The sequence below is a fragment of the Oncorhynchus masou genome, chromosome 11 (assembly GCF_036934945.1).
Source record: "Oncorhynchus masou masou isolate Uvic2021 chromosome 11, UVic_Omas_1.1, whole genome shotgun sequence".
Classification (NCBI taxonomy): domain Eukaryota; kingdom Metazoa; phylum Chordata; class Actinopteri; order Salmoniformes; family Salmonidae; genus Oncorhynchus; species Oncorhynchus masou.
In genome coordinates this window covers 4,784,639-4,808,843 of record NC_088222.1, presented here as the reverse complement: position 1 = coordinate 4,808,843, position 24,205 = coordinate 4,784,639, and the positions used below count along the sequence as shown (strand labels likewise).

At 44.4% G+C, this 24,205-nt stretch overlaps 1 protein-coding gene across 1 annotated transcript; it reads right to left on the bottom strand.

Annotated features, from left to right (window-relative positions):
- Positions 1-258: 258 nt before the first annotated feature.
- On the bottom strand, positions 259-23,829 carry LOC135548048 (dnaJ homolog subfamily C member 25-like). The gene is made up of 4 exons (XM_064977250.1): positions 23,471-23,829; positions 17,417-17,569; positions 16,741-17,211; positions 259-484 (listed from the first exon to the last, which is right to left on the bottom strand). Exons 1-4 carry the CDS (start codon positions 23,765-23,767, stop codon positions 362-364), a joined length of 1,044 nt encoding a protein of 347 aa, XP_064833322.1. The 5' UTR covers positions 23,768-23,829; the 3' UTR covers positions 259-361.
- Positions 23,830-24,205: the final 376 nt, after the last annotated feature.

Here is a 24,205-nt window from a genome sequence, read left to right as displayed (position 1 = left end):
GCTACGATATAGACTCCACTTGTGTCTTCTATCAAAGAGGAGTTGTTATCCCTCGCCAAACTCTGTCCAAAATAAGCCTAATGCATTTCTATGGGCTTAAGCAGACCAAAGATTATTGCCTGTCGGGACAACGACTCCTGTCGTTAGGGCGGAGACATGAGCGTCTCATCATTATATAAAAGATCTCTGTCCCGATAGAATATCTCTTGAAAATAATGTTACCATTCCGTACAAAAAGGAATTATTGTTAAGCGTCTGTATAAACATCATCGGTAGATTTATTCACAAATACACAGGTATACAAACACAGTGTGACTGTACAACAGGCACAAGTCAGGTGTGATTATTGATCGGCATGTTGTCAATCGTCAATAAAAGTGAGCCGTCCAGGTCCTTCATTCTTCATCCACCGTCGGTACCTCTTCCACCTGGGGTCCAGGGCCATCTTCGTCTTCATCTCTTCCTCCTGTTCTTCCTTGTACACCTGTACAACAATGGAAAACAACAGAACTGTAGAAACACATTCAGAAATCATTTGGGGTTTTAAATCTGTAACCATTTCCCATTAGTGTCTGTTTCTGCCCCCCTATGCCAAACATGGAGTTGGCAAAACACCTATATGTTGTGATCACGTCATAATACATGGGGCAAAGCTTCACACTGTTACTATTATTACTACTACTACAACTATACAGCTACAACTACACTGCTGCAACTACAAATTTCATAACTATACTGCTACAACTACTACAACCATACTACTACAAATATCATACTACTACACTACTGCTACCACAAATATCATACTACTACAGTACTGCTACTACAACCATACTACTACAAATATCATACTACTACAGTACTGCTACTACAACTATACTACTACAAATATCATACTACTACAGTACTGCTACTACAACTATACTACTACAAATATCATACTACTAAACTACTGCTACCACAAATATCATACTACTACAGTACTGCTACTACAACCATACTACTACAAATATCATACTACTACAGTACTGCTACTACAACTATACTACTACAAATACACTACTACTACAGTACTGCTACTACAACCATACTACTACAAATATCCTAATACAACTATACTACTACTAGCTAATACAACTACACAACTACTACATACTATTACTGCTACTAATACTGCTACAGTGTTACTACTACAACTATACCAGTGATACTACTACAACTACTACTACTACTATTATACAACAACTCCTGTCGTCCCCCCACCACTACTACTATAATACTACAACAACTCCTGCCCCCCCCACCACTACTACTATAATACTAGATACTATAATACTACAAGCTACATTAATACTACAACAACTTCTGCCGTCCCCCCCACTACTACTATAATACAAGATACTAGATACTATAATACTACAACAACTTCTTCCGCCCCCCCACCACCACAACTATAATACTAGATACTATAATACTAGATACTATAATACTACAACAACTTCTTCCGCCCCCCACCACCACAACTATAATACTAGATACTATAATACTAGATACTATAATACTACAACAACTTCTTCCGCCCCCCCACCACCACAACTATAATACTAGATACTATAATACTAGATACTATAATACTACAACAACTTCTTCCGCCCCCCACCACCACAACTATAATACTAGATACTATAATACTAGATACTATAATACTACAACAACTTCTACCGCCCCCCCCCACCACCACAACTATAATACTAGATACTATAATACTAGATACTATAATACTACAACAACTTCTGCCGCCCCCCCCACCACAACTATAATACTACAACAACTTCTGCCGTCCCCCCACAACTACTACTACTATAATACTACAACAACTTCTTCCGCCCCCCACCACCACAACTATAATACTAGATACTGTAATACTAGATACTATAATAATACAACAACTTCTACCGCCCCCCCCACCACCACAACTATAATACTAGATACTATAATACTAGATACTATAATACTAGATACTATAATACTACAACAACTTCTACCCCCCACCACCACAACTATAATACTAGATACTATAATACTACAACAACTTCTACCGCCCCCCCCACCACCACAACTATAATACTAGATACTATAATAATACAACAACTTCTACCACCCCCCACCACAACTATAATACTAGATACTATAATACTAGATACTATAATAATACAACAACTTCTACCGCCCCCACCACCACAACTATAATACTAGATACTATAATAATACAACAACTTCTACCGCCCCCCACCACAACTATAATACTAGATACTATAATACTAGATACTATAATACTAGATACTATAATAATACTATAATAATACAACAACTTCTACCGCCCCCCCACCACCACAACTATAATACTAGATACTATAATACTAGATACTTTTATACTACAAGCTACTTTAATACTACAATAACTTCTTCCGCCCCCCCCCCCACTACTACTATAATACTAGATACTATAATACTAGATACTATAATAATACAACAACTTCTACCGCCCCCCCACCACCACAACTATAATACTAGATACTATAATAATACAACAACTTCTACCGCCCCCCCACCACAACTATAATACTAGATACTATAATACTAGATACTATAATACTAGATACTATAATAATACAACAACTTCTACCGCCCCCCCACCACCACAACTATAATACTAGATACTATAATAATACAACAACTTCTACCGCCCCCACCACCACAACTATAATACTAGATACTATAATACTAGATACTTTTATACTACAAGCTACTTTAATACTACAATAACTTCTTCCGCCCCCCCCCACCACTACTACTATAATACTAGATACTATAATACTAGATACTATAATAATACAACAACTTCTACCGCCCCCCACCACCACAACTATAATACTAGATACTATAATAATACAACAACTTCTAATACGCCCCCCACCACAACTATAATACTAGATACTATAATACTAGATACTATAATACTAGATACTATAATAATACAACAACTTCTACCCCCCCCAAACCACCACAACTATAATACTAGATACTATAATAATACAACAACTTCCGCCCCCCCCCCCACCACCACAACTATAATACTAGATACTATAATACTAGATACTATAATAATACAACAACTTCTACCCCCCCCCCACCACAACTATAATACTAGATACTATAATAATACAACAACTTCTACCGCCCCCCACCACAACTATAATACTAGATACTATAATACTACAACAACTTCTACCGCCCCCCCCACCACCACAACTATAATACTAGATACTATAATAATACAACAACTTCTACCGCCCCCCCCCACCACAACTATAATACTAGATACTATAATACTAGATACTATAATACTAGATACTATAATACTACAACAACTTCTACCGCCCCCCCCACCACCACAACTATAATACTAGATACTATAATAATACAACAACTTCTACCGCCCCCCCACCACAACTATAATACTAGATACTATAATACTAGATACTATAATACAACAACTTCTACCGCCCCCCCACCACCACAACTATAATACTAGATACTATAATAATACAACAACTTCTACCGCCCCCCACCACCACAACTATAATACTAGATACTATAATAATACAACAACTTCTACCGCCCCCCCACCACTACAACTATAATACTAGATACTATAATAATACAACAACTTCTACCGCCCCCCCACCACAACTATAATACTAGATACTATAATACTAGATACTATAATACTAGATACTATAATACTAGATACTATAATAATACAACAACTTCTACCGCCCCCCACCACCACAACTATAATACTAGATACTATAATAATACAACAACTTCTACCGCCCCCCACCACACCACAACTATAATACTAGATACTATAATACTAGATACTATAATACTACAACAACTTCTACCGCCCCCCACCACCACAACTATAATACTAGATACTATAATACTAGATACTATAATACTAGATACTATAATAATACAACAACTTCTTCCGCCCCCCCACCACCACAACTATAATACTAGATACTATAATACTAGATACTATAATACTACAACAACTTCTTCCGCCCCCCACCACAACTATAATACTAGATACTATAATACTAGATACTATAATACTACAACAACTTCTACCGCCCCCCACCACAACTATAATACTAGATACTATAATACTAGATACTATAATACTACAACAACTTCTTCCGCCCCCCCACCACAACTATAATACTAGATACTATAATACTAGATACTATAATACTAGATACTATAATACTACAACAACTTCTACCGCCCCCCCACCACCACAACTATAATACTATAATACCTGATACTATAATAATACAACAACTTCTTCCGCCCCCCCACCACAACTATAATACTAGATACTATAAAACTAGATACTATAATACTACAACTGCTGCCGTCCCCCCCACCACTACTACTATAATACTAGATACTATAATACTACAACAACTGCTGCCGTCACCCCACCACTACTACTATAATACTGCAACAACTCCTGCCGTCCCCCCACCACTACTACTACAATACTAGATACTATAATACTAGATACTATAATACTGCAACAACTCCTGCCGTCCCCCCACCACTACTACTACAATACTAGATACTATAATACTAGATACTATAATACTACAACTCCTGCCCCCCCACCACTACTACTATAATACTAGATACTATAATACTACAATACTACAACAACTGCTGCCGTCCCCCACCACTATTACTATAATACTAGATACTATAATACTAGATACTTTTATACTACAAGCTACTTTAATACTACAATAACTTCTTCCGACCACTACTACTATAATACTAGATACTATAATACTAGATACTATAATACCACAACAACTTCTGCCGTCCCCCCACCACCACAACTATAATACTAGATACTATAATACTAGATACTATAATACTACAACAACTTCTGCTGCCCCCCCACCACCACCACCACTACTACTACTACTACTGCTGCTGCCGCCCCCCACTACTACTACTATAATACTAGATACTATAATACTACAACAACTTCTGATGACTACTATAATACTAGATACTATAATACTACAACAACTTCTGCCGCCCCCCACTACCACTACTACAATACTAGATACTATAATACTACAACAACTTCTACTGCCCCCCCCCCACTACTACTACTACAACTGCTGCCGCCCCACTACTACTACTACTATAATACTAGATACTATAATACTAGATACTATAATAATACAACAACTTCTACCGCCCCCACCACCACAACTATAATACTAGATACTATAATAATACAACAACTACCGCCCCCACCACCACAACTATAATACTAGATACTATAATAATACAACAACTTCTACCGCCCCCCACCACCACAACTATAATACTAGATACTATAATAATACAACAACTTCTACCGCCCCCCCACCACAACTATAATACTAGATACTATAATACTAGATACTATAATACTAGATACTATAATACTAGATACTATAATAATACAACTTCTACCGCCCCCCCCACCACCACAACTATAATACTAGATACTATAATAATACAACAACTTCTACCGCCCCCCCACCACAACTATAATACTAGATACTATAATACTAGATACTATAATACTACAACAACTTCTACCGCCCCCCCCACCACCACAACTATAATACTAGATACTATAATACTAGATACTATAATAATACAACAACTTCTACCGCCCCCCCCACCACAACTATAATACTAGATACTATAATACTAGATACTATAATACTACAACAACTTCTTCCGACCACAACTATAATACTAGATACTATAATACTAGATACTATAATACTAGATACTATAATACTACAACAACTTCTACCGCCCCCCCCCACCACAACTATAATACTAGATACTATAATAATACAACAACTTCTACCGCCCCCCACCACAACTATAATACTAGATACTATAATACTAGATACTATAATACTACAACAACTTCTACCGCCCCCCCACCACCACAACTATAATACTATAATACCTGATACTATAATAATACAACAACTTCTTCCGCCCCCCACCACAACTATAATACTAGATACTATAAAACTAGATACTATAATACTACAACTGCTGCCGTCCCCCCACCACTACTACTATAATACTAGATACTATAATACTACAACAACTGCTGCCGTCACCCCACCACTACTACTATAATACTGCAACAACTCCTGCCGTCCCCCACCACTACTACTACAATACTAGATACTATAATACTAGATACTATAATACTGCAACAACTCCTGCCGTCCCCCCACCACTACTACTACAATACTAGATACTATAATACTAGATACTATAATACTACAACTCCTGCCGTCCCCCCACCACTACTACTATAATACTAGATACTATAATACTACAATACTACAACAACTGCTGCCGTCCCCCACCACTATTACTATAATACTAGATACTATAATACTATATACTTTTATACTACAAGCTACTTTAATACTACAATAACTTCTTCCGCCCCCCACCACTACTACTATAATACTAGATACTATAATACCACAACAACTACCACCACAACTATAATACTAGATACTATAATACTACAACAACTTCTGCCCCCCCCACCACCACCACCACCACTACTACTACTACTGCTGCTGCACCACTACTACTATAATACTAGATACTATAATACTACAACAACTAGATGACTACTATAATACTAGATACTATAATACTACAACAACTTCTGCTGACTACTATCATACTAGATACTATAATACTACAACAACTTCTGCCCCCCACCACCACCACTACTACAATACTAGATACTATAATACTACAACAACTGCTGCCGTCCCCCCACTACCACTACTACAATACTAGATACTATAATACTACAACAACTGCTGCCGTCCCCCACCACTTCTACTATAATACTACAACTTCTTCCGCCGCCCCCACCACTACTACTATAATACTAGATACTATAATAATACAACAACTTCTACCGCCCCCCACCACAACTATAATACTAGATACTATAATACTAGATACTATAATACTAGATACTATAATACTACAACAACTTCTACCGCCCCCCCCACCACCACAACTATAATACTAGATACTATAATAATACAACAACTTCTACCGCCCCCCCCCCACCACAACTATAATACTAGATACTATAATACTAGATACTATAATACTAGATACCATAATAATACAACAACTTCTACCGCCCCCCACCACCACAACTATAATACTAGATACTATAATAATACAACAACTTCTACCGCCCCCCCCCACCACCACAACTATAATACTAGATACTATAATAATACAACAACTTCTACCCCCCCCCACCACCACAACTATAATACTAGATACTATAATAATACAACAACTTCTACCGCCCCCCCCACCACAACTATAATACTAGATACTATAATACTAGATACTATAATACTAGATACTATAATACTATAATAATACAACTTCTACCGCCCCCCACCACCACAACTATAATACTAGATACTATAATAATACAACAACTTCTACCGCCCCCCCCCACCACAACTATAATACTAGATACTATAATACTAGATACTATAATACTACAACAACTTCTACCGCCCCCCCACCACCACAACTATAATACTAGATACTATAATACTAGATACTATAATACTAGATACTATAATACTAGATACTATAATACTAGATACTATAATAATACAACAACTTCTTCCGCCCCCCCCACCACAACTATAATACTAGATACTATAATACTAGATACTATAATACTACAACAACTTCTTCCGCCCCCCACCACAACTATAATACTAGATACTATAATACTAGATACTATAATACTACAACAACTTCTACCGCCCCCCACCACAACTATAATACTAGATACTATAATACTAGATACTATAATACTACAACAACTTCTTCCGCCCCCCACCACAACTATAATACTAGATACTATAATACTAGATACTATAATACTAGATACTATAATACTACAACAACTTCTACCGCCCCCCACCACAACTATAATACTATAATACCTGATACTATAATAATACAACAACTTCTTCCGCCCCCCCCCCCCCACCACAACTATAATACTAGATACTATAAAACTAGATACTATAATACTACAACTGCTGCCGTCCCCCACCACTACTACTATAATACTGCAACAACTCCTGCCCCCCCACCACTACTACTACAATACTAGATACTATAATACTAGATACTATAATACTGCAACAACTCCTGCCGTCCCCCCACCACTACTACTACAATACTAGATACTATAATACTAGATACTATAATACTACAACTCCTGCCGTCCCCCCACCACTACTACTATAATACTAGATACTATAATACTACAACAACTGCTGCCGTCACCCCACCACTACTACTATAATACTGCAACAACTCCTGCCGTCCCCCCACCACTACTACTACAATACTAGATACTATAATACTAGATACTATAATACTGCAACAACTCCTGCCGTCCCCCCACCACTACTACTACAATACTAGATACTATAATACTAGATACTATAATACTACAACTCCTGCCGTCCCCCCACCACTACTACTATAATACTAGATACTATAATACTACAATACTACAACAACTGCTGCCGTCCCCCCACCACTATTACTATAATACTAGATACTATAATAATAGATACTTTTATACTACAAGCTACTTTAATACTACAATAACTTCTTCCGCCCCCCACCACTACTACTATAATACTAGATACTATAATACCACAACAACTTCTGCCGTCCCCCCACCACCACAACTATAATACTAGATACTATAATACTAGATACTATAATACTACAACAACTTCTGCTGCCCCCCCCCCCCACCACCACCACTACTACTACTACTACTGCTGCTGCCGCCCCCCACTACTACTACTATAATACTAGATACTATAATACTACAACAACTTCTGCCGCCCCCCATGACTACTATAATACTAGATACTATAATACTACAACAACTTCTGCCGCCCCCATGACTACTATCATACTAGATACTATAATACTACAACAACTTCTGCCCCCCCCACTACCACTACTACAATACTAGATACTATAATACTACAACAACTTCTGCCGTCCCCCCACTACCACTACTACAATACTAGATACTATAATACTACAACAACTTCTGCTGCCGCCCCCCCCACTACTACTACTACTACTACTACAACTGCTGCCGCCCCCACTACTACTACTATAATACTAGATACTACAATACTAGATACTATAATACTACAACAACTTCTGCCGCCCCCCCACTACTACTACTACTACTACTACTACAACTGCTGCCGCCCCCCACCACCACAACTATAATACTAGATACTATAATAATACAACAACTTCTACCGCCCCCCACCACCACAACTATAATACTAGATACTATAATAATACAACAACTTCTACCGCCCCCCCACCACCACAACTATAATACTAGATACTATAATAATACAACAACTTCTACCGCCCCCCACCACAACTATAATACTAGATACTATAATACTAGATACTATAATACTAGATACTATAATACTAGATACTATAATAATACAACAACTGCCGCCCCCCACCACCACAACTATAATACTAGATACTATAATAATACAACAACTTCTACCGCCCCCCACCACAACTATAATACTAGATACTATAATACTAGATACTATAATACTACAACAACTTCTACCGCCCCCCCACCACCACAACTATAATACTAGATACTATAATACTAGATACTATAATAATACAACAACTTCTACCGCCCCCCCCCACCACAACTATAATACTAGATACTATAATACTAGATACTATAATACTACAACAACTTCTTCCCCCCACCACAACTATAATACTAGATACTATAATACTAGATACTATAATACTAGATACTATAATAATACAACAACTTCTACCGCCCCCCCCACCACCACAACTATAATACTAGATACTATAATACTACAACAACTTCTACCGCCCCCCCCCACCACCACAACTATAATACTATAATACCTGATACTATAATAATACAACAACTTCTTCCGCCCCCCCCCCCACCACAACTATAATACTAGATACTATAAAACTAGATACTATAATACTACAACTGCTGCCGTCCCCCCACCACTACTACTATAATACTAGATACTATAATACTACAACAACTGCTGCCGTCACCCCACCACTACTACTATAATACTGCAACAACTCCTGCCGTCCCCCCACCACTACTACTACAATACTAGATACTATAATACTAGATACTATAATACTGCAACAACTCCTGCCGTCCCCCCACCACTACTACTACAATACTAGATACTATAATACTAGATACTATAATACTACAACTCCTGCCGTCCCCCCACCACTACTACTATAATACTAGATACTATAATACTACAATACTACAACAACTGCTGCCGTCCCCCCACCACTATTACTATAATACTAGATACTATAATACTAGATACTTTTATACTACAAGCTACTTTAATACTACAATAACTTCTTCCGCCCCCCCCCCACCACTACTACTATAATACTAGATACTATAATACCACAACAACTTCTGCCGTCCCCCCCACCACCACAACTATAATACTAGATACTATAATACTACAACAACTTCTGCTGCCCCCCCACCACCACCACCACTACTACTACTACTGCTGCCCCCCCCACTACTACTACTATAATACTAGATACTATAATACTACAACAACTTCTGCCGCCCCCCCATGACTACTATAATACTAGATACTATAATACTACAACAACTTCTGCCGCCCCCCCATGACTACTATCATACTAGATACTATAATACTACAACAACTTCTGCCCCCCCACTACCACTACTACAATACTAGATACTATAATACTACAACAACTTCTGCCCCCCCCCACTACCACTACTACAATACTAGATACTATAATACTACAACAACTGCTGCACCCCCCACCACTTCTACTATAATACTACAACTTCTTCCGACCACTACTACTATAATACTAGATACTATAATACTACAAGCTACTTTAATACTACAACAACTTCTGCTGTCCCCCCACCATTACTACTATAATACTAGATACTATAATACTACAATAACTTCTTCCGCCCCCCCCCCCACTACTACTATAATACTACAACAACTTCTTCCCCCCCCACCACTACTACTATAATACTAGATACTATAATACTAGATACTATAATACGACAAGCTACTTTAACACTACAATAACTTCTTCCGCCCCCCCACCACCACTACTACTATAATACTAGATACTATAATACTACAACAACTTCTGCCGTCCCCCCCCACCACCACTACTATAATACTAGATACTTTAACACTACAATAACTTATTCCGCCCCCCACCACTACTACTACTATAAAACTAGATACTATAATACTACAACAACTGCTGCCGCCCCCCACCACTACTACTACTATAATACTAGATACTATAATACTAGATACTATAATAATACAACAACTTCTACCGCGCCCCCCCACCACCACAACTATAATACTAGATACTATAATACTAGATACTATAATACTAGATACTATAATACTAGATACTATAATACTAGATACTATAATAATACAACAACTTCTACCGCCCCCCCCACCACCACAACTATAATACTAGATACTATAATAATACAACAACTTCTTCCGCCCCCCCCCACCACCACAACTATAATACTAGATACTATAATACTAGATACTATAATAATACAACAACTAGATACTATAATACTAGATACTATAATAATACAACAACTTCTACCCCCCCCCCCCACCACAACTATAATACTAGATACTATAATACTACAACAACTTCTACCGCCCCCCCACCACCACAACTATAATACTAGATACTATAATAATACAACAACTTCTACCGCCCCCCCACCACAACTATAATACTAGATACTATAATACTAGACTATAATACTAGATACTATAATACTAGATACTATAATACTACAACAACTTCTGCCGCCCCCCCCCCATGACTACTATAATACTAGATACTATAATACTACAACAACTTCTGCCGCCCCCCCCATGACTACTATCATACTAGATACTATAATACTACAACAACTTCTGCCGTCCCCCCATGACTACTATAATACTAGATACTATAATACTACAACAACTTCTTCCCCCCCACCACTACTACTATAATACTAGATACTATAATACTACAACAACTTCTTCCCCCCCCCACCACTACTACTATAATACTAGATACTATAATACTACAACAACTGCTGCCGTCCCCCCACCACTTCTACTATAATACTACAACTTCTTCCGCCCCCCCCACCACTACTACTATAATACTAGATACTATAATACTACAAGCTACTTTAATACTACAACAACTTCTGCTGTCCACCCCACCATTACTACTATACTACTAGATACTATAATACTACAATAACTTCTTCCGCAACCCCCCCCCCCCACCACTACTACTATAATACTAGATACTATAATACTACAACAACTTCTTCCCCCCCCACCACTACTACTATAATACTAGATACTATAATACTAGATACTATTGTCGCTATTGTCGTTCTTTTAACGTAACGTTACGTAATCAACACTGCTAGCTAGCCAGTTAGCCCCCGAATAGCAGCACTGTAGAAACTATTACACTCGACGGAACGACTTGATTAGTGTAGTGTCAACAACGTAGCCACTGCCAGCTAGCCTACTCCAGCAGTACTGTATCATTTCAATCATTTTAGTCAATAAGATTCTTGCTACGTAAGCTTAACGTTCTGAACATTCGATAAGTGTAGTCCACTTGTCATTCCAATCTCCTTTGCATTAGCGTAGCCTCTTCTGTAGCCTGTCAACTATGTGTCTATCTATCCCTGTTCTCTCCTCTCTGCACAGACCATACAAACGCTCCACACCGCGTGGCCGCGGCCACCCTAATCTGGTGGTCCCAGCGCCACGACCCACGTGGAGTTCCAGGTCTCCGGTAGCCTCTGGAACTGCCGATCTGCGGCCAACAAGGCAGAGTTCATCTCAGGCTATGCCTCCCTCCAGTCCCTCGACTTCTTGGCACTGACGGAAACATGGATCACCACAGACAACACTGCTACTCCTCTCTCTTCGTCCGCCCACGTGTTCTCGCACACCCCGAGAGCTTCTGGTCAGCGGGGTGGTGGCACCGGGATCCTCATCTCTCCCAAGTGGTCATTCTCTCTTTCTCCCCTTACCCATCTGTCTATCGCCTCCTTTGAATTCCATGCTGTCACAGTTACCAGCCCTTTCTAGCTTAACATCCTTATTATTTATCGCCCTCCAGGTTCCCTCGGAGAGTTCATCAATGAGCTTGATGCCTTGATAAGCTCCTTTCCTGAGGACGGCTCACCTCTCACAGTCCTGGGCGACTTTAACCTCCCCACGTCTACCTTTGACTCATTCCTCTCTGCCTCCTTCTTTCCACTCCTCTCCTCTTTCGACCTCACCCTCTCCCCCTACTCACAAGGCAGGCAATACGCTCGACCTCATCTTTACTAGATGCTGTTCTTCCACTAACCTCATTGCAACTCCCCTCCAAGTCTCCGACCACTACCTTGTATCCGTTTCCCTCTCGCTCTCATCCAACACTTCCCACACTGCCCCTACTCGGATGGTATCGCGCCGTCCCAACCTTCGCTCTCTCTCCCCCGCTACTCTCTCCTCTTCCATCCTATCATCTCTTCCCTCTGCTCATACCTTCTCCAACCTATCTCCTGATTCTGCCTCCTCAACCCTCCTCTCTTCCCTTTCTGCATCCTTTGACTCTCTATGTCCCCTATCCTCCAGGCCGGCTCGGTCCTCCCCTCCCGCTCCGTGGCTCGACGACTCATTGCGAGCTCACAGAACAGTGCTCCGGGCAGCCGAGAGGCAATGGAGGAAAACTCGCCTCCCTGCGGACCTGGCATCCTTTCACTCCCTCCTCTCTACATTTTCCTCCTCTGTCTCTGCTGCTAAAGCCACTTTCTTCCACTCTAAATTCCAAGCATCTGCCTCTAACCCTAGGAAGCTCTTTGCCACCTTCTCCTCCCTCCTGAATCCTCCTCCCCCTCCCCCCTCCTCCCTCTCTGCAGATGACTTCGTCAACCATTTTGAAAAGAAGGTCGACGACATCCGATCCTCGTTTGCTAAGTCAAACGACACCGCTGGTTCTGATCACACTGCCCTACCCTGTGCTCTGACCTCTTTCTCCCCTCTCTCTCCAGATGAAATCTCGCTTCTTGTGACGGCCGGCCGCCCAACAACCTGCCCGCTTGACCCTATCCCCTCCTCTCTTCTCCAGACCATTTCCGGAGACCTTCTCCCTTACCTCACCTCGCTCATCAACTCATCCCTGACCGCTGGCTACGTCCCTTCCGTCTTCAAGAGAGCGAGAGTTGCACCCCTTCTGAAAAAACCTACACTCGATCCCTCCGATGTCAACAACTACAGACCAGTATCCCTTCTTTCTTTTCTCTCCAAAACTCTTGAACGTGCCGTCCTTGGCCAGCTCTCCCGCTATCTCTCTCAGAATGACCTTCTTGATCCAAATCAGTCAGGTTTCAAGACTAGTCATTCAACTGAGACTGCTCTTCTCTGTATCACGGAGGCGCTCCGCACTGCTAAAGCTAACTCTCTCTCCTCTGCTCTCATCCTTCTAGACCTATCGGCTGCCTTCGACACTGTGAACCATCAGATCCTCCTCTCGACCCTCTCCGAGTTGGGCATCTCCGGTGCGGCCCACGCTTGGATTGCGTCCTACCTGACAGGTCGCTCCTACCAGGTGGCGTGGCGAGAATCTGTCTCCTCGCCACGCGCTCTCACCACTGGTGTCCCCCAGGGCTCTGTTCTAGGCCCTCTCCTATTCTCGCTATACACCAAGTCACTTGGCTCTGTCATAACCTCACATGGTCTCTCCTATCATTGCTATGCAGACGACACACAATTAATCTTCTCCTTTCCCCCTTCTGATGACCAGGTGGCGAATCGCATCTCTGCATGTCTGGCAGACATATCAGTGTGGATGACGGATCACCACCTCAAGCTGAACCTCGGCAAGACGGAGCTGCTCTTCCTCCCGGGGAAGGACTGCCCGCTCCATGATCTCGCCATCACGGTTGACAACTCCATTGTGTCCTCCTCCCAGAGCGCTAAGAACCTTGGCGTGATCCTGGACAACACCCTGTCGTTCTCAACTAACATCAAGGCGGTGGCCCGTTCCTGTAGGTTCATGCTCTACAACATCCGCAGAGTACGACCCTGCCTCACACAGGAAGCGGCGCAGGTCCTAATCCAGGCACTTGTCATCTCCCGTCTGGATTACTGCAACTCGCTGTTGGCTGGGCTCCCTGCCTGTGCCATTAAACCCCTACAACTCATCCAGAACGCCGCAGCCCGTCTGGTGTTCAACCTTCCCAAGTTCTCTCACGTCACCCCGCTCCTCCGCTCTCTCCACTGGCTTCCAGTTGAAGCTCGCATCCGCTACAAGACCATGGTGCTTGCCTACGGAGCTGTGAGGGGAACGGCACCGCAGTACCTCCAGGCTCTGATCAGGCCCTACACCCAAACAAGGGCACTGCGTTCATCCACCTCTGGCCTGCTCGCCCCCTACCACTGAGGAAGTACAGTTCCCGCTCAGCCCAGTCAAAACTGTTCGCTGCTCTGGCCCCCCAATGGTGGAACAAACTCCCTCACGACGCCAGGACAGCGGAGTCAATCACCACCTTCCGGAGACACCTGAAACCCCACCTCTTCAAGGAATACCTAGGATAGGATAAAGCAATCCTTCTCACCCCCCTTAAATGCTGATTTAGATGCACTATTGTAAAGTGGCTGTTCCACTGATGTCAGAAGGTGAATTCACCAATTTGTAAGTCGCTCTGGATAAGAGCGTCTGCTAAATGACTTAAATGTAATGTAAATGTAATACTATAATACGACAAGCTACTTTAACACTACAATAACTTCTTCCGCCCCCCCCCCCACCACCACTACTACTATAATACTAGATACTATAATACTACAACAACTTCTGCCGTCCCCCCCCACCACCACTACTATAATACTAGATACTTTAACACTACAATAACTTATTCCGCCCCCCCACCACTACTACTACTATAAAACTAGATACTATAATACTACAACAACTGCTGCCGCCCCCCACCACTACTACTACTATAATACTAGATACTATAATACTAGATACTATAATACTACAACAACTTCTGCTGCCGCCCCCCCACTACTACTACTATAATACTAGATACTATAATACTACAACAACTTCTGCCGCCCCCACTACTACAACAACTTCTGCCGCCCCCACTACTATAATACTAGATACTATAATACTACACAACTTCTGCCGCCCCCCACTACTACTACAATACTACAACAACTTCTGCCCCCCCCCCCCACCACCACTACTACTATAATACTAGATACTATAATACTACAACAACGTCTTCTGCCCCCCCCCCCCCCACTACTACAACTTCTGCCCCCCCCCACTACTACAGACCTCATAGTTGTCTTTGATCCAGAGCTGCCTCTCCAGTAACGTGTCTCTCTGCTCCGCCTCCAGACTGTCGAACTGAGACTGAGACATCTCCATGTTCCTCCTGATGATGTAGAGCTTCTCCTCGTCTCCGTACTCTTCTCTGCAGACGGTGAACCTGTAGATCCACTTACAGTACCAGACCACATAGGCACACAGGCAGTAAGGGAACAGGACAATCTGACAGAGCAGGATGTCCAAGATTTTAGGCTTCTGGTAGCCTCCCTTGATGTCGATCTTGTTCTTGATGATGTCACGGATGACCTCTTCTTCCTGTTCCCGGATCTCCTCTTTGGACCGACGGTTCTTGCCCTTCTCTTTAGTCTTGTTCAGGAGACCCAGCTGCTTGGCTATCTCTGTCGCCTGGATACGAAACTTGGGGACCGTTGATAGGTAGTTGATGGCTTCAGTGTAGCTGGCCCACCAACTGTAGTACTGAAGGAAGAAAAGTGTTAGAATGTTTCCCAAATGGCAACCTATTCCCTATTCAGTGTACTTCTTTGGACCAGAGCCCTATGGACATGAAATAGGTTGCCACATGGGGACTATTTGGGTTTTAGTGTGGAAACAATTTCCATTGAAATATATAATTGCATTTAAGCCAAGAGACTTTTGAGAGTACGTGAAGATACGACTGTACCTGGAAGATGGATATAGCAACCACGGTGACCAGAATGACAATCCGTACGTCCACTTTAGGTGCCAGTCGTCTCCTGTAGTAGGTGTAGTAGTGGCTGTAGTACTCTTCAGGGTGGTCCAGCATGTAGTCGTAGTCTCTACGGGAGTCCTCATCCTGATACACAGGAGGAAATGGCCCTTATTTTCACCTTCCTTTAACAAACTATAACAACCACTAGAAAATAGGCCTAGTAACAAGACGACTAGAAGATTATTTAAAAATATATATTACCTTTATTTAACTAGGCAAGTCAGTTAAGAACAAATTCTTATTTTTAATGACGGCCAGGAACAGTGGGTTAACTGCCTGTTCAGAATGACAGATTTTTTTCTTGTCAGTTCGGGGATTTGATCCAGCAACCTTTCGGTTACTAGTCCAAGGATACCTGCTGGTTATTGGCCCAACGCTCTAACCACTAGGCTCCCTGCTGGTTACTGGCCCAATGCTCTAACCACTAGGCTCCCTGCTGGTTACTAGTCCAACGCTCTAACCACTAGGCTGCCTGCTGGTTACTGGCCCAACGCTCTAACCACTAGGCTGCCTGCTGGTTACTGGCCCAACGCTCTAACCACTAGGCTCCCTGCTGGTTATTGGCCCAACGCTCTAACCACTAGGCTCCCTGCTGGTTACTGGCCCAATGCGCTAACCACTAGGCTCCCTGCTGGTTACTAGTCCAACGCTCTAACCACTAGGCTCCCTGCTGGTTACTGGCCCAACACTCTAACCACTCGGCTTCCTGCTGGTTACTGACCCAACACTCTAACCACTCGGCTTCCTGCTGGTTACTGACCCAACACTCTAACCACTAGGCTCCCTGCTGGTTACTGACCCAACGCTCTTACCACTAGGCTACCTGCTGGTTATTGGCCCAACGCTCTAACCACTCGGCTGCCTGCTGGTTACTGGCCCAACACTCTAACCACTCGGCTGCCTGCTGGTTACTGGCCCAACACGCTAACCACTAGGCTACCTGCTGGTTACTAGTCCAACACGCTAACCACTAGGCTACCTGCTGGTTACTGGCCCAACACTCTAACCACTCGGCTCCCTGCTGGTTACTAGTCCAACACGCTAACCACTAGGCTCCCTGCTGGTTACTAGTCCAACACGCTAACCACTAGGCTCCCTGCTGGTTACTGGCCCAACGCTCTTACCACTCGGCTCCCTGCTGGTTACTGGCCCAACGCTCTTACCACTCGGCTGCCTGCTGGTTACTAGTCCAACACGCTAACCACTAGGCTCCCTGCTGGTTACTGGCCCAACACGCTAACCACTAGGCTCCCTGCTGGTTACTAGTCCAACACTCTAACCACTAGGCTCCCTGCTGGTTACTGGCCCAACGCTCTTACCACTCGGCTCCCTGCTGGTTACTGGCCCAACGCTCTTACCACTCGGCTGCCTGCTGGTTACTAGTCCAACACGCTAACCACTAGGCTCCCTGCTGGTTACTGACCCAACTCTCTTACCACTAGGCTACCTGCTGGTTATTGGCCCAACGCTCTAACCACTCGGCTCCCTGCTGGTTACTGGCCCAACGCTCTTACCACTAGGCTGCCTGCTGGTTACTGACCCAACACTCTAACCACTAGGCTCCCTGCTGGTTACTAGTCCAACACGCTAACCACTAGGCTGCCTGCTGGTTACTAGTCCAACACGCTAACCACTAGGCTGCCTGCTGGTTACTAGTCCAACACTCTAACCACTCGGCTGCCTGCTGGTTACTAGTCCAACACGCTAACCACTAGGCTCCCTGCTGGTTACTAGTCCAACACTCTAACCACTAGGCTCCCTGCTGGTTACTAGTCCAACGCTCTAACCACTAGGCTCCCTGCTGGTTACTAGTCCAACACGCTAACCACTAGGCTCCCTGCTGGTTACTGGCCCAACGCTCTAACCACTAGGCTCCCTGCTGGTTACTAGTCCAACACTCTAACCACTAGGCTCCCTGCTGGTTACTAGTCCAACACGCTAACCACTAGGCTCCCTGCTGGTTACTAGTCCAACACTCTAACCACTAGGCTACCTGCTGGTTACTGGCCCAACACGCTAACCACTAGGCTCCCTGCTGGTTACTAGTCCAACACTCTAACCACTCGGCTACCTGCTGGTTACTAGTCCAACACTCTAACCACTAGGCTCCCTGCTGGTTACTAGTCCTGCTGGTTAACGCTCTAACCACTAGGCTCCCTGCTGGTTACTGGCCCAACACGCTAACCACTAGGCTCCCTGCTGGTTACTAGTCCAACACTCTAACCACTCGGCTACCTGCTGGTTACTGACCCAACGCTCTAACCACTAGGCTCCCTGCTGGTTACTAGCCAACGCTCTAACCACTAGGCTCCCTGCTGGTTACTAGTCCAACACTCTAACCACTCGGCTACCTGCTGGTTACTGACCCAACGCTCTAACCACTAGGCTCCCTGCTGGTTACTAGTCCAACGCTCTAACCACTAGGCTGCCTGCTGGTTACTAGTCCAACACGCTAACCACTAGGCTGCCTGCTGGTTACTAGTCCAACACTCTAACCACTAGGCTCCCTGCTGGTTACTAGTCCAACACGCTAACCACTAGGCTGCCTGCTGGTTACTAGTCCAACACGCTAACCACTCGGCTGCCTGCTGGTTACTAGTCCAACACGCTAACCACTAGGCTCCTGCTGGTTACTAACCCAACACGCTAACCACTAGGCTCCCTGCTGGTTACTAGTCCAACGCTCTAACCACTAGGCTCCCTGCTGGTTACTAGTCCAACACTCTAACCACTAGGCTCCCTGCTGGTTATTGGCCCAACGCTCTAACCACTAGGCTGCCTGCTGGTTACTAGTCCAACGCTCTAACCACTAGGCTGCCTGCTGGTTACTGGTCCAACACTCTAACCACTAGGCTCCCTGCTGGTTACTAGTCCAACGCTCTAACCACTAGGCTCCCTGCTGGTTACTAGTCCAACACGCTAACCACTAGGCTCCCTGCTGGTTACTAGTCCAACACGCTAACCACTAGGCTCCCTGCTGGTTACTAGTCCAACACGCTAACCACTAGGCTCCCTGCTGGTTACTAGTCCAACACGCTAACCACTAGGCTCCCTGCTGGTTACTGGCCCAACGCTCTAACCACTAGGCTCCCTGCTGGTTACTAGTCCAACACTCTAACCACTAGGCTCCCTGCTGGTTACTGGCCCAACGCTCTAACCACTAGGCTCCCTGCTGGTTACTAGTCCAACACTCTAACCACTAGGCTGCCTGCTGGTTACTGGTCCAACACTCTAACCACTAGGCTCCCTGCTGGTTACTGGCCCAACGCTCTAACCACTAGGCTCCCTGCTGGTTACTAGTCCAACACGCTAACCACTAGGCTGCCTGCTGGTTACTAGTCCAACACGCTAACCACTAGGCTCCCTGCTGGTTACTAGTCCAACACGCTAACCACTAGGCTCCCTGCTGGTTACTAGTCCAACACGCTAACCACTAGGCTCCCTGCTGGTTACTAGTCCAACACTCTAACCACTAGGCTCCCTGCTGGTTACTAGTCCAACACGCTAACCACTAGGCTGCCTGCTGGTTACTAGTCCAACAACCACTAGGCTACCTGCTGGTTACTAGTCCAACGCTCTAACCACTAGGCTCCCTGCTGGTTACTAGTCCAACACGCTAACCACTAGGCTCCCTGCTGGTTACTGGCCCAACACTCTAACCACTAGGCTCCCTGCTGGTTACTAGTCCAACGCTCTAACCACTAGGCTCCCTGCTGGTTACTACCAACACGCTAACCACTAGGCTCCCTGCTGGTTACTAGTCCAACACTCTAACCACTAGGCTCCCTGCTGGTTACTGGCCCAACACGCTAACCACTAGGCTCCCTGCTGGTTACTAGTCCAACACTCTAACCACTAGGCTACCTGCTGGTTACTGACCCAACGCTCTAACCTCTAGGCTCCCTGCTGGTTACTAGTCCAACTCTAACCACTAGGCTCCCTGCTGGTTACTAGTCCAACACTCTAACCACTAGGCTCCCTGCTGGTTACTGACCCAACGCTCTAACCACTAGGCTCCCTGCTGGTTACTAGTCCAACGCTCTAACCACTAGGCTGCCTGCTGGTTACTAGTCCAACACGCTAACCACTCGGCTGCCTGCTGGTTACTAGTCCAACACGCTAACCACTAGGCTGCCTGCTGGTTACTAGTCCAACGCTCTAACCACTAGGCTCCCTGCTGGTTACTAGTCCAACACGCTAACCACTAGGCTGCCTGCTGGTTACTAGTCCAACACGCTAACCACTAGGCTCCCTGCTGGTTACTAGCCCAACACGCTAACCACTAGGCTCCCTGCTGGTTACTAGTCCAACGCTCTAACCACTAGGCTCCCTGCTGGTTACTAGTCCAACACTCTAACCACTAGGCTCCCTGCTGGTTACTGGCCCAACGCTCTAACCACTAGGCTGCCTGCTGGTTACTAGTCCAACGCTCTAACCACTAGTCTCCTGCTGGTTACTAGTCCAACACTCTAACCACTAGGCTCCCTGCTGGTTACTACCAACTCTAACCACTAGGCTCCCTGCTGGTTACTAGTCCAACACTCTAACCACTAGGCTACCTGCTGGTTACTAGTCCAACACGCTAACCACTAGGCTCCCTGCTGGTTACTAGTCCAACACGCTAACCACTAGGCTCCCTGCTGGTTACTAACCCAACACGCTAACCACTAGGCTCCCTGCTGGTTACTAGTCCAACGCTCTAACCACTAGGCTCCCTGCTGGTTACTAGTCCAACACTCTAACCACTAGGCTCCCTGCTGGTTACTGGCCCAACGCTCTAACCACTAGGCTGCCTGCTGGTTACTAGTCCAACGCTCTAACCACTAGGCTGCCTGCTGGTTACTAGTCCAACACTCTAACCACTAGGCTCCCTGCTGGTTACTAGTCCAACACTCTAACCACTAGGCTCCCTGCTGGTTACTAGTCCAACACTCTAACCACTAGGCTGCCTGCTGGTTACTAGTCCAACACGCTAACCACTAGGCTCCCTGCTGGTTACTAGTCCAACACGCTAACCACTAGGCTACCTGCTGGTTACTAGTCCAACACGCTAACCACTAGGCTACCTGCTGGTTACTAGTCCAACGCTCTAACCACTAGGCTCCCTGCTGGTTACTAGTCCAACACGCTAACCACTAGGCTCCCTGCTGGTTACTAGTCCAACACTCTAACCACTAGGCTCCCTGCTGGTTACTAGTCCAACGCTCTAACCACTAGGCTCCCTGCTGGTTACTAGTCCAACACGCTAACCACTAGGCTGCCTGCTGGTTACTGGCCCAACGCTCCAACTGGCCCAACGCTCTAACCTCGGCTCCCTGCTGGTTACTGGCCCAACGCTCTACCACTCGGCTGCCTGCTGGTTACTAGTCCAACACGCTAACCACTAGGCTCCCTGCTGGTTACTAGTCCAACACTCTAACCACTAGGCTCCCTGCTGGTTACTAGTCCAACGCTCTTACCACTAGGCTCCCTGCTGGTTACTAGTCCAACACGCTAACCACTAGGCTCCCTGTCCCTTATCAGAATGATTTACAGCTGTATGTATATATGAAGCATCTATGAGTAGGAGTGCTTACCTAGGATCAGTTCTTTGCCTTTTAGATTACAACAAACAAGAGAATATAGCCATGGGGGCCCTGATCCTAGATCAGCACCCCTACTTTAAGAAGCAGGAAGGACATACCTGCTCTACCTTTCTCGGGATACTACTACGGTAGCTCCGTGAAAAGCGACTATCCTGATCACTTCAATGTTGAGTCTCTTCAGGTCTATTGAGTAAATAGTAATTGACAGTAATGGTACACTATAAGCCAAAAGGTTCAAATTGACTGCGGGCCTTGGATTCAGAGGTTAGAGAAAAGTGCCACATTGGCATATACAACATAAGTTGACGTCAGCGAGAACCGACGGCAACCCCAGCTTGGCCAGAGAGCTGGAGAAATGGAGGTCTATGGTACGAATCATCCGTGGGGTTTCTACACTTACCTTCAGAGTTTCATATGCAGTTGCAATGAGCAAAAAATGTTGATGAGCACTTTCACGTGTCTCGCCTGTAAGGCTTGAGAATCTATCGGGGTGATACTTTCTGGCTAACTGTCTGTATGCACGACCTATGTCGGATTTAACCGCATCTCTCGGTACTCCGAGGACATCGTAACAAATCTCCGTGCCACAATAAAGTCCCTCGATAAGCGCCGTGGCAGAGGGTATGAGACCCCCCCAAAATAACAAAATGCCTATCCATTGACCAAAGTGTCGCCCATTCTTCATGGGCGCAGCCATTTCACTATCGTCACAAGTTCTTCTTCGTGTTGCTTTCCGGCAGAATAGACGCGTTGTTGCGTCTTGCTGCCTTTCACAGTTTGGAATGTATATTGCACATTTATTCACAAAAAAAGGGGGGGGGGGGAGGGGAGGGGGGGGGGAGTAATGGCACCGCCATCTAACCTCGGGTGACCACATTTCCCGGATTGTGCGGGACAGTCCCACACTTTGGCCCTTTGTCCCGCAACCAAACAATCATGTCCCCGCATTTTATAAACAAATTCAAACACCTTAAAAGATAAGTCGATTTCTCCCGTATTTCAGTCAGACATTCCGACCTGTGTCTTGCAGTCACGTTGCGTTTCTGAACATGATATATCATAAAGATGTGGCAGAAATTTGACCAACTGACTTGTTGGAAAGGTGGCATCCTATGATGGTACCACGCCTCACTGA